Source organism: Macrotis lagotis, chromosome 1 (assembly GCF_037893015.1).
Source record: "Macrotis lagotis isolate mMagLag1 chromosome 1, bilby.v1.9.chrom.fasta, whole genome shotgun sequence".
Lineage (NCBI taxonomy): Eukaryota > Metazoa > Chordata > Mammalia > Peramelemorphia > Peramelidae > Macrotis > Macrotis lagotis.
Genome location: NC_133658.1, coordinates 218,991,680 through 219,004,059, shown reverse-complemented (window position 1 = coordinate 219,004,059; position 12,380 = coordinate 218,991,680). Strand labels below are relative to the sequence as shown.

At 36.2% G+C, this 12,380-nt stretch overlaps 1 protein-coding gene across 1 annotated transcript in view; it reads left to right on the top strand.

The window, feature by feature from the left end:
* Positions 1 to 12,380, top strand: part of CAPN13 (calpain 13) — a 117,359-nt gene that overhangs the window by 80,652 nt on the left and 24,327 nt on the right. Inside the window, exons 9-12 of the mRNA XM_074235031.1 lie at positions 367 to 441; positions 3,263 to 3,414; positions 4,745 to 4,833; positions 8,202 to 8,213. Coding sequence (XP_074091132.1) covers positions 367 to 441; positions 3,263 to 3,414; positions 4,745 to 4,833; positions 8,202 to 8,213 — 328 coding nt within the window. The remainder of the gene's footprint in view (positions 1 to 366; positions 442 to 3,262; positions 3,415 to 4,744; positions 4,834 to 8,201; positions 8,214 to 12,380) is intronic.

The following is a 12,380-nucleotide window of genomic DNA, read 5'->3' as shown; positions in this document are numbered from 1 at the left end:
TTCACCCTTCTGTGGCCAGATTTTCTCATCTATTAAAGAAAGATACTTCTCCCTGGCCCTATAAAATGCTGAGTAAAAATGAACAACTGGTAAATGTGGTATAATGAAAAGAATATTTGGTCTTGGAATCAGGAAGATCTGGTTTGAATCCCACCTGTGACACTGCTAACTGTGTAATCCAGAAAAAGTCATTTAACCTCTCTAAGTTCTCATTTATTAAATGGTGATAATAATATTCCTAGCTCCAAAAAAATTATTACAAGGTTCAAATGAGCTAATATGTGTATAACATGTTTTGCAAACCATAAAGTGCTTTATGAATTTGAGCTATAATTCACTTATTCTCTCTCTCTCTCTCTCTCTCAGATCCTTAGAATGGGAGAAAGTCCAAAGGTCAGAGAGGATCAGACTTTATAGGAAGAAAGAAGATGGAGAGTTTTGGTATTTTTCTCTTTTACTCAATACTTTTTGAAAATTTATCTTGAGTTTAAACCCTCTTCCCTCCATTCCTAAGCTTGAGTGAAGGACCAATGATGAGCTTTGTTAATTCTGTTTTTTGTTCCACCCACTGTGGGATCTGAAAGTGATATGTTCTGTCAAGTTTCAATATCTCTCAAGTTGGTTCAGAAATAGGCTCCCAGTCCAATTGGGCACACAGCCAATGTCCACAGCGAGCTTGGCACTCTGTTTATGACATCCAATAGCAATCAATTAAAATTGGACTGCATAAAAGATACTATTCTGGACACTGAAGAATTAGTGATGAAAAAATGACATATTCCTGGACCACAGTTTTAATGTGTACTTCGGAATTATAAAATTTAATATATGATAAAGTTTTCATATGCAATTATCTATTTTATTGTAACATGTTATGGAAATTCTTGTTATATTCTATAAATTAAAAATGAAGCAATTTTTTGAAAAGTAATTATAAAATTTAAAAATTATCATAACAAATATCAAAAGAACACAAGACCCCATCAACCTAAGGCAGCTATAGAAAAATTAACATTTCTTTACCAAAGAAGAGGAAGAAAGTTTAAAGACATCAGAATACAGGTCAAAAACTTACAGAATTACTTTTGGATTAAGCAAACCTCACTTCATCAAGCAATAGTAAAGACTGATGAATGTTCTACAACACTGAATTCATCAAATATTTGTTTACCTTCATTATGAAACTGCTAAGATACTAAAGAAGACTCAAAACACCTTCCCAAAGCAGCATACCCATGAATTCAGCCCATAAAAAGGCTGCCAAATTAAACTCAAACAACAGTGAATCAACAGTGTCAAAAGTGAGAAAGCAAAAATAAAAGATTCTAAATATTATTAATTTAGAGCTGAAAAGGACCTAATCTAACTCCCTCATTCTGTTGATAAGAAAACTTTAAAAGTGCTTTACAAATTCTATCTATAGCAATAGCCAGATGAAAAAACTGAGGCAGATAAGAGCTTAAATGACATACTAGGGCCACATTGTCAGTATCTCAGGAGGGATTTCAATCCTGGTCTCCCTGATTTAAAGTCAGTTGCCCTATCTACTTCCACACATCTATAACATTTAAAAACAAAAAACAAAATTATGGGGCAGCTAGGTGATGCAGTGGATAGAGCACCAGCCCTGGAGTCAGGAGTACCTGAGTTCAAATCCAGCCTCAGATACTTAATAATTACCTAGCTGTGTGGCCTTGGGCAAGCCACTTAATCCCATTGCCTTGCAAAAAAAAAAAACCCCAAAACGTTGCATTGTGCAGAGTTCTACTTGTGAAAAAAAAAAGTTCTCCTTTTTTGCTTTCTCCTTGTATCTTCCAATCACTGATTTGAATCTTTCCTGGAATTACATAAAACAAATTCTTCTTTCATATACTAACCCTTTAATATTCAGAAATTTCTGTCTTTACTCAAAGACTTCTTCAGGGTTAAATATGCTTATTTCCTCCAACTTTTGCATGATTTCAAGAACTTCTCAGGGAGCTGATTGACTTGCTCTTTGACGCACTTCAATTTATGAATGTCCCCAGAAAATTTGATTTTCAACATGATGACAGTTCTCAACAGTGCTCTGTCCTGCTGAATCTCCTTATGACCCTCAGGGGTTCAGCTGATCACACTGAGCTGTAACATCTAGAAGCACACCTCTTCTTAGAGCACCAGAACCAAGAAGACTGCTTCCATCTGATTACATTCTATCAAGGAAGGGCAATAATAATAAGAGTTGGTGTTTATATAACTCTTCAAGGTCTGCAAAGACATCTCATTTTATCTTCCTAACAACCTTGGGTTTTTTCCTACTGTTATTATATTATATATATTTATTGTATATATCTATATATTATAATACTCATTTCCATATTAAGAACCTAAATATGAGAGAAGTTAAGTAACTAATTTATGTTCATAAAAAACTATGAAGTCAGTGCTAATTATTAATCCCATTTTACAGAATAGAAAATGGGATAAGTGAGAGAGGTTGAGTATATCACTTAAATTCATGAGGCCAATAAGTGTCCATGCCAGAATTTGAATGGCTTCTTTTTCTGATTCCAAATCCATCATTCAGTGGAATAATAGATAGGAAATAGAGACAGTCCTTCTGGTCAAAAAGCTCAAATTCTTATGAGAGAGATGAATCATAGAGAAGGGCTCGTGTCCAGGTCATGGTAAATGGAAAGAACAGATAGTAATTAGGTTCTGACTCTAATAAAGTTCTCTGCATATTGGATAACAAACACCCCAAGAAAATGCAAAAGGCCCAGAGGATTGAATGAATCTATAAGGAGATGTCTGGAGGGGTGATCTCCCTCCAGAAAGTGCACTGCTCAGGAATTCTGCTTCTATCTCTAAGAGGTCACATCCCTAACATCCTTGTGTCACAAATGAGAAAACTAAAATTCATGAAAAAGATGTCCAAACTGCCAGGATAAATATTTACATCTAGAAGACAAAGTCCAGCCTAAGATCACTTACAGTGGCTATGGAAAATATCTTCACTCCATTTCCAGGACCCTAGAGTGATTTTATTGGTCACCTAAGAATAACTAAATCATCAACATCCTGACTGCCAACCCATATCCTTTCAGAGACTCTTCCCAGCCTTATGGTATTTCCAGTAATGATATCCAGTGCTCCATTGTTATTTTTCAAGTGGTAAATTACTTGCCCAAGGTGACATAACTAATTTATCAACTATCATTCAGATGCTTATTATATATATATATATATATATATATATATATTATATATTTCTTTTTCACAGGATGTCCTTTAAAGATTTCCAGAAGTTATTTACCATCATGTTTGTTTGCTATCAATATCCAATGGTAATGAATGAGGAAGACCTGAACAATGGAACATGGTCCCAAACTCCATACAAAGTTCAAGGAAACATTATGCAAGATAATAGCTCTGGTAAGTATTTGACTAGACTGAGAGTTGGAAGAGTTAGAGGCTATATAAATTGACTATTTATTGACTTCAAGAAAAATGACTAAAATGACAAAAATCTTTGCTGGCATGAAAAGTTGGGAAACAGCAATTGAAAACAAAAAATATTGGCAGCAATACCTAAGTTTTACTCAGAGATAGTGTCTCTCTCAAAGCAAGCTCTCCCCCTCTATTTTGGAATCTGGACCTTCAAAATTTTAGCTAATAATTATAATGTTAGTATTTAGATAGAACCTGCTTTTTTGCCAGTCTTTATAAATATTATCATAACCATAATCCTTGAAGATAGATGTAATTATCCCCAATTTAGCATCAAGGGAAAATTTTATCATCAAAGTCACAGAGGTAGTATCTCTAAGGCCAAATTTGAATTCAAGTCTCCCTGACTTAAAGTCAAGTTCTCCATCCACTATGCCACCTAGTTCTTGGGATCCTGTCATCTGAAAAAACAAAAACCAATCATAATAACATGTCAGAATATGACATTAATATAACTTACAGGAACCTGATTGGTGAGCTAGAATACCAACCAATTAATAAAGAACAAAAGTTAATACATAGCCATAGAAGGCAACATGTGAGAAGGCTCTCCTGAGGCTATTCTATTCTGGGATTGCCTTGGAACTTCATTCCTAGGGTCTGAGTAGTAACACAGACTTCCAGATTCCTATTATAGGACAGATTTATAGGCAGAAGGCATGTCTGAGGCCATCTAACTCAATCCCCTCTTTTTGCCAATTAGAAAACTGAGATCCAGTTAGGTTTGTAACTTACCCAAGGTGACTCTAGCAATTCTAGAGGGCTAGAATTTGGATCAAGGTCCTCTGATCTCAAATTCATCAATGTTAATGCTGAATCATGTTGCCTCTCTAATTAATATATCTCTTTCCTGCTGGAAATACTTCTTTATCTTTATCCCCACTATTCCAAGCATTCACATTAGTATTCACTCAATTTTTGCCCATTTCAATTTTCTTGTGATTACATTTTAGTAAAATGCTAATATCAGCCACAAGTACAACACCTATTTCCCATTGTCTCTATCGGGGGAACTAGCTGCTTCAGGTTCATTACTCACCAGATTCTGAATGTTGCCTGCCTATGTGTACATACCCATACATGGACACAGTAGACGAAATGATTAATCTACTGCAGTATACACTCCTGCACAATGAGCTCACTGGTCCAGTGAGCAGGAGTAGGGGTTAGGAAGGTCAAGAGCTGACTGTATACACTTTTCTCTTCTGTCTAGATGCTCTCGGAAATGCACTTCAGTACTTTTTCTCTGTAACAGAGCCTGTGGAAGGTATCAATGCAGTCATCTCCATCAACATCCAGCCTCACCAGAATGGACAGATGATGCCACTTTTTGAAGTATACAAGGTATAAATGGGGATATGTTATATTCATGGCTCATATTTTTCAGGCATTTCACTGTTCCATTGCATAGGCACAAAAACAAATGTAACTTAACAGACTTCAAATCCTGTGGCTCTGATTTTTCTTTCTGAACATTATCTGAATTCCTGAACAAAGATTCATAGAATCATAGAATGTGAGAGCCGGGAGAGACCTTAGATAGTATGTAGAATGAAATGGAAAAGTATTATTTGTTGTTTATGATGTGCTTAAAAATTGCAGTAAACACTAGGGACACATAGGAAATAGAGCCAGTCCTTCTGGTCAAAAAGCTCAAATTCTAATGAGAGAAATGAATCATAGAGGAGGGCTCATGTCCAGGTCATGGTAAATGGAAAGACCAGATAGTAGTTAGGTTCTGACTCTAATGAAATTCTCTGTATATTGGGTAGCAGACACCCCAAAGAAAAAACAAAAGGCCTAAAGGACTGAATGAGTCTATAAGCAGATGTCATATAGGTGATCTCCCTCCAGAAAATACACTGCTCAGGAATTCTGCTTCTAATCTCTAGGAAGTCACATCCCTAACACCCTTGTGTCACAAAGAAAACTAAAATCCATAGAAAAGATAGCTATCGTGTCATTCTTGAGTCTTCTAATCTTCCAATCCTCAGACCAAAGGATTTGAAGATTCTAGCTCTAAAGCTAGAACTTATCTTAGAATTCATCTAGTCTATCCTCCCCCTCCTCTCATTTTTACAGAAGTGAAAATTAAAACCCAGAGAAGAGTTATGATTTAATCTATTTATCTATTCTCTGAAAAAAGAGAAACATGGTCCCAAGTCCCCTTATCATTCTTATCATATCTCACTATCCAGTTAATGAATGTCCATCCTAAAATGTAGTGTCTAGAACTAAACACAATACTTTTAATATATTCTGATCAAAGAAGAGTACAACAGAAATGAGGATCTTGCTCACTGTTGATAATGATGCCTCTGGAGACCTTAAAAGTTGCCTATGTTTTTTTCTGACTTGTCACATTGTTGACATACATTGAACTTGTAATTCATTTACATACCCATTTTCTTTTTTATGTAATTAGCCATGACTCTCCATGTTGTGCATGTGAAGGTGACTTCTATAGCCAATTAAGGGCTATGTTACATGAATTTTATCTCATTCAATTCTTTCCATCAGAATACAAAACAGATCTCAGTTTCCTGTATGCTATTCATGCCTTCACTCTGGTCCTTCAAAGTAGTCTTTTGTTTTTCTTTAAGTGATTGTATGTGGACACACGGGTAGCATAAGGAAGAATCATCTTCCTGAGTCCAAATGTGGCCTCAGACACTGTCCTGAGCAAATCACTTACCTTATTTGTCTCAGTTTCTTCATCTATAAAATGAAGTGGAGAAGGAAGTGGCAAACTACTCAAGCATCTGCCAAAAACAAAACAAAATGAAACAAAACAAAAAACAAAAACAAAACACCAAATGAGTCACAAAGGGTAAGAATGACTGAAATGATCCAACATCAATAACAACCAAAGATAACTCAATTCTTATAATTTCTTTACTCTTGAATATCACCACCATTTGACTATATTTTTCCATTGCCATCTGCTATAATATATCTTCAAGTTTTAGGTGTTATCATCCAGTTTTATGGTTGTGGAAACTGAAGCAGGCAGCAGCTGAGGGACTTGCCTAGGGCCATACTGCTAGTAAGTGACTAGATGGCAATTCATCTTCATGATTTCATGTTCAGACCCCTATCCACTCTACTATCCAGTTGCCTAAATGATATCTTTAGAGGATAGTATGGTCAAATGAAGATTTATGCTTTTTTAAAAGGATGGAACATTGAAGTATGAATCAGAAAAATAGAAAAGGGTATAACTGAGATGGAGATTAAGGATGACTGTGAAGGCAAACTTGTGGAAGAGCCAATGATGAATCAAGAGCCTAAGTATTTTCCTCATCAGAGACTAGACAAAAAGAATAGGGAATGAGTTCAATGCATTTTGAGGTAGAGAAAAAAAGAGAGAGGGAAACATGCCAGAAAAATCTCTATTTTCTAAGTAAAATGTGAGACAGTCTTAAACTGAGATTGAGGATGATATTAAAGACTTGAGGAAAAAAGGGAAAGTTTCGGGGGCAGCTAGGTGGCACAGTGTTTAAAGCACCGGCCTTGGAGTCAGGAGTACCTGAGTTCAAATCCAGTCTCAGACACTTAATAATTACCTAGCTGTGTGGCCTTGGGCAAGCCACTTAACCCCATTTGCCTTGCAAAAAAAAAAAAAACTAAGAAGAGAAAAGGGAAAGTTTGGACAAGTACTAAATGGACAAGTATGGAAGAAATGTAAATAATGACACCCAATTCATGCATGCTATGTGAGTAATTAAGCAACCAGAAAGCTTTCTGGGTGATTCTAATTAAAGTAAAAGTTGAAGGGACAAAGAGCTCTCAAAAATAATGGACCTTCCTACTGACTGGCCTTCCCAGACCAGCTCTGGGAATGTGAAGAGGAATTGTGAAGAGGGAAAGAGGAATGGAAGAAAGTACATTCCCAATAATGAGTGATGACTGAGTCAAGTGACAGGATATTGTCAAAGAAATTAATTTCAGTTATCTATCACAGAGTTAGAGTTGTACAGTCATGGAGAGTGGCAAAGCCAAAGGTTATAACCATCTCTGTGTGTGACTGGGGTGGAATGAAAATACAAGTCATGGGAAATGAAGTGGCTAATGACCTGGGAAGCCAGGGTATTTTAGAGGATGCTCAAAGTAAAATCACTAAACATAAGAATGCAGAGTAGAGAGAGAATAGGGCTGTAAATCTCTGTCTAAACTACAAGCTTTTCTAATTCTCTGATGTCTACAAACAGATTTGGGAATAGGAGAGAGATTGGTCCACTCGTGTATATATGGTTATACTCAAAGAGATTAGAAAAACACAAAACTGCATAGGTAATCAGAAGCCCTGATTTCAAATCCTAGCCTAAGCTACCTATTGTACATTGTGACCGAGGACTAGTCAAATGACTTCTCTTAAATTAAAGAGCTTGAAAGTATATTTAAATTTTAGGGAAGGTTGTTTCTTAAGATTTGCAATTAATTTTAGAGGGTGAGAAGCACCTAGTCTACAGTTTCCTCATCTATAAATTGAGGAGGTTAGATGAGATTATCTGTAAAATCCTTTCTTATCTACATTGTATAATCCTATGACATTCTGCCATTTCAGTACTCAAAACAAAGGTCTATAAGATTGGCAGGTTGGGAAATCAGGGAAAAAAATGAAAGAACCTAGGGACTCTGATCTTTGAAGTCTACAAACAAAAGAACCTACACTGAAACTAAAACCTGTTTTTCTTTCTTTTCTTCTTTAGATTGAACACCAGGTATGACCTCTCAGTTTTTCTGTGTGGAAACAGACCTACTGTATGGTATGGTATCACCAATCTAATGCTTGGTCTGGTAGCTTGACTGACTTTTCTCTATTTTTCAGCCCTAACTAGTTACATATTCCATCTCTTCTGACTCTGGTGCCCATAAAAAAGAAGTTCTTAACTTGGGGTCTCTGAACTTGTTTTAAAATATTTAAATAACTTTATTTCAGTATTTCCTTTATGTCTCTAAATTTTATTTTATGAATTTTTTTTAAAATTGTCTGCAAAAAGGTCTCTAGATTTCACCAAACTGCTAAAGTGACCATGACTCCCAAAAGGTTAAAAATTTCTGCCATAAGACATCTTATCCTATATCAGAGTTAACAAGTCATACCTTAGAAGTCCAAAGGTCTTCCAATTCCCATTCTATGGTTTGGAACTTTATTTCTGAAAAGGGTAAGGGAGGGGTGTGTGTGTGTGTGTGTGTGTGTGTGTGTGTGTGTGTGTGTTTTAAAGGATCGTTGGTTGCATAATTACAATCTTTTTTCCCTTAGTTTCCATGTCTACCTTCGAACTCCTAACACCCCATGAGGAGAAAAATAAATCATTTTTTTCCCTTTTGTAAACACAATGTTGCCACCTAGTGGGTAATATGCACCTAAGTTATCCTAGGATTTCAGGAACAGAGATTTAGAACCAGAAGGAACTTGGAAGTTCATCTCTCATTTTACAGATGATAAAAGTGAGGCCTAGAAAGACCAAATTGCTTGTCTAAGTTCATAAGGTAAGATACAGAGGTGCTCTTCCTACCTCCAGCATTTTTCACCATGGACCAGATTAGAATCTGATATTACATGCACAGGGCACTTGAGATATAGATATGGACAACAAGATGAAGTCTGATGTTGATTTGCACATAAAAATTAAGTCCCGGAACTTCTAAAAATTGTTTATACATACATACATATATACATATACATATACATATACATATACATATACATATACATATACATATACATATACATATACATATACATATACATATACACATATATATACATATATATATATATATATTATATATATATATATATATATATATACATATTGAATGAGGTTTCTGTCTGCAATTTCTCATTAAAGAGTTCCAGGGACTTCCCCTTATATACCCTAACCAGTCAAGGATCACTGAAAGTACTTTATCAGCTCTGCCTCACCTGCTGCCCTCTCACCCTGTGAATAGGGTAAAGTTAAATCTGACTAGTCTATCAGCCAAAAGCTTCTTCTTGCCTTAGGCTCCCCCCCCTTCATAAGATTCCTTGATTCCCCAAGATTAAACCAGTATACCAAATTGAGAAATACTAAACTGACAAAACTTCACATGTGGGTGCTAGTTAGCTGAAAATTAACTTAACTTGAGAGAATATCATTAGGAAGACTGCAGGATAATGTATTTTATGCCCATAATAATTCTGGGAATCTATATGTTAAAAGAGAGAGGCAGTGTTATCTGCTTTGAGAAAGCACTTGTTCACAGTGAAGAAATTATAATACTTGAAAAAATTGAAATAAGAGATAGCTAGACTTTGTGTAAGAGTCCTTAACCTTTTGTCATGAACTCATCTGGGCCATAAAATCTTTGGATTCTTCAAAATATTAGTCAATAAAAATTTATTAAGCATATCATATGTGACAATGCCCATGCATGTACAAAATAATAGAATTATAAAGGAAGTCAATTATTTTAAAATAAATAGCTAACTTTTTTTTCATCCAGTTTCACAGACCTTCTAAAAATCTATACAAATAAACCCTTAACCTATGGGTACTTTGATAAATGCCTATAATCCTTGCTCCCAGTGAAACTGAAGTTAGCACCTTGCTTGACCTTGGGAGTTCTGAGCTGTAGGCTAAGTTGACTGGTTTCCACACTGTCTAACCTCAATATGGTGAATTCTGAAGAAGAGGGAGCCACCAGGCTGAACAAACCAGCCCAGGTCACAAACAGAAGTCCTATACTGATCAGTAGTATGATTAGTCCTATTAGGCCACTGTACACTAACCTGGGAAAGATAAAGAGACTTTACAAACAAATCAAAAAAACCCAGTATAGTTAGTAGACTGTAGTTAGACAACTTGAAAAGACATTGAGTCCAACTGGTTCCTCCAATCCCTTCATTTTACAGATGAGGAAATAAGAGTTTCAGAAAAGTTAATTAACTTGCCCGTGACCAGCAGAAATAAAAAAAGTAGAGATTAGATTTTAATTCAGGACCTCTGTTTCTAGAGCTAGCATACCATAAGCCACACTGGGCATGGGTTCATGTCCCATCTTTAATACATTCTGGCTTTGGGAAAAATCATTTAATCTTTCCATGCCCTGGTTCTGTATTCATGGTTGATTTGCAATAATAGGGGAACTTTCCTTAACAGAGAGTTTATTGCACTGATGAAATCACAGGGTTGAACTAAAAATAATTATAATAATTAAAAATAGAACCCAAGTTAACCTTACGAAAACCCTTGTTGACTGAACGCCTGAAACTCTTAGATGAGGTCCACCGTAAAACTCCTCATATGTACCTTCCTTCCCAAAGTTGATAGTTTCCTCTGTTGTCTCATTTATCCTTAAAGCAATCAGCTAGCATGGAAGTAGGCCAGGTTTCTACCCCCATTTTACGATTTGAAGTAAAAAAAAAATGGATATGGGTTGAAGGTTTCCTCAACCTCAGCAAATACTTACTAGGCAAGCTAGGTGATTCATTGTATAGAGCACTGGTTCTGAAGTCAGAAGGACCTGAGTTCAAATCTAACCTAAGACACTCACCACTGTGTGACCTTGGGCAAGTTACTTAACTCTGATTGCCTCACATCCAGGGCCATCTCCAGTCATCCTGATTCATATCTGACCACTGGACCCAGATGGCTCTGGAGCAGAAAGTGAGGCTGGTGAATTTGCACAGCACCCCCTCACTCAAATCCAATCCATGTGCTTGTTGTGGCACACCTCCCTGATGTTAAGGTCTTCTTCAAGAATAAAGGACAAACAATAAGCAATTACTAGATTCAAGGTATGTTAGACTCCTGAGTAACAACCACAGAATTTTTTTTTAAAGTGCACTTTAAAAGAGCATCCATTCTATTGAACTAGGAAGACCATTTAAACAGAGGAGTGAATACAATATAATTTGATGAAGGAGACAAAAGCTAACCTGGGCTAAACCTTAAAGGAAGGGAAGTTAAGAATTCTAAGACATAGAAGTGAAAGTATATTCTAGTTATGGGAAACCCTATGTGAAGACACAGGTCTGGGTCATAGAATGTTGAATATGGAGATTAAAATTCTGAACTGGGAGGAGTTGATGCCAGTATAAGGAGATGTCTATCCCAGTTATCTCAAAAAAAAAAAGAGCAAACAAATAAACAATTCCTAAAAGGGAAAATACTCCAAGGTAGTATGTTTCCCAAAATAGGAAAAATTTCCTAATAGAAATTTAGAATGCACCTTCATCTAGGGAGAGACACAGAGAGAATCAGAGAGACAAAGAGAGGAGATAAATAGGCACAGGAAAAAAGACTAAATCAGAAAGAGAGGGAGAGAGAGAGAGAGAGAGAGAGAGAGAGAGAGAGAGAGAGGAGACATAGAGAGTAACAATGTTAACCTTCCAGTCATTTAGGCAATACTGGGAGAAGGCAATGCTCTTTGAAACATAACAATTACCATTATTAACTTTGCCAGCAGTGGCCAAGAAAGTAATATAACCTGGATACAAAACAGACAAGAATCTACTGATGCCAACCAGAACACCTTTGATTGAATACATATATGGGTGCCCTTCAATGGACCCCCCAAATGCATGACTTAGAGGGAAATTCAATGTTGCAGAACTAAGAGCTAAGCCCAGCAGCCTGGCCCTGTCACCCCTGACCACTGAACAGTGCCTGGTTTCTTTCTCACTGTTTTCTCCCAAAGGCAGAACTCATAAATAACTATGTCACGCTGTGTAACCATTTTAAATGGAATCTCAGTACCCAGCCTGTCTGGGGGGAAATTTGTTTAGTAAAGGGTTTTTATTTTGTAATATGTGTGTGTCATCCCAATAATAGCTGATGCATTATATTTATTGTTTTATCTCTTAGAAAATATTGAAATAAAAGCAGAACCATCAGGACCCA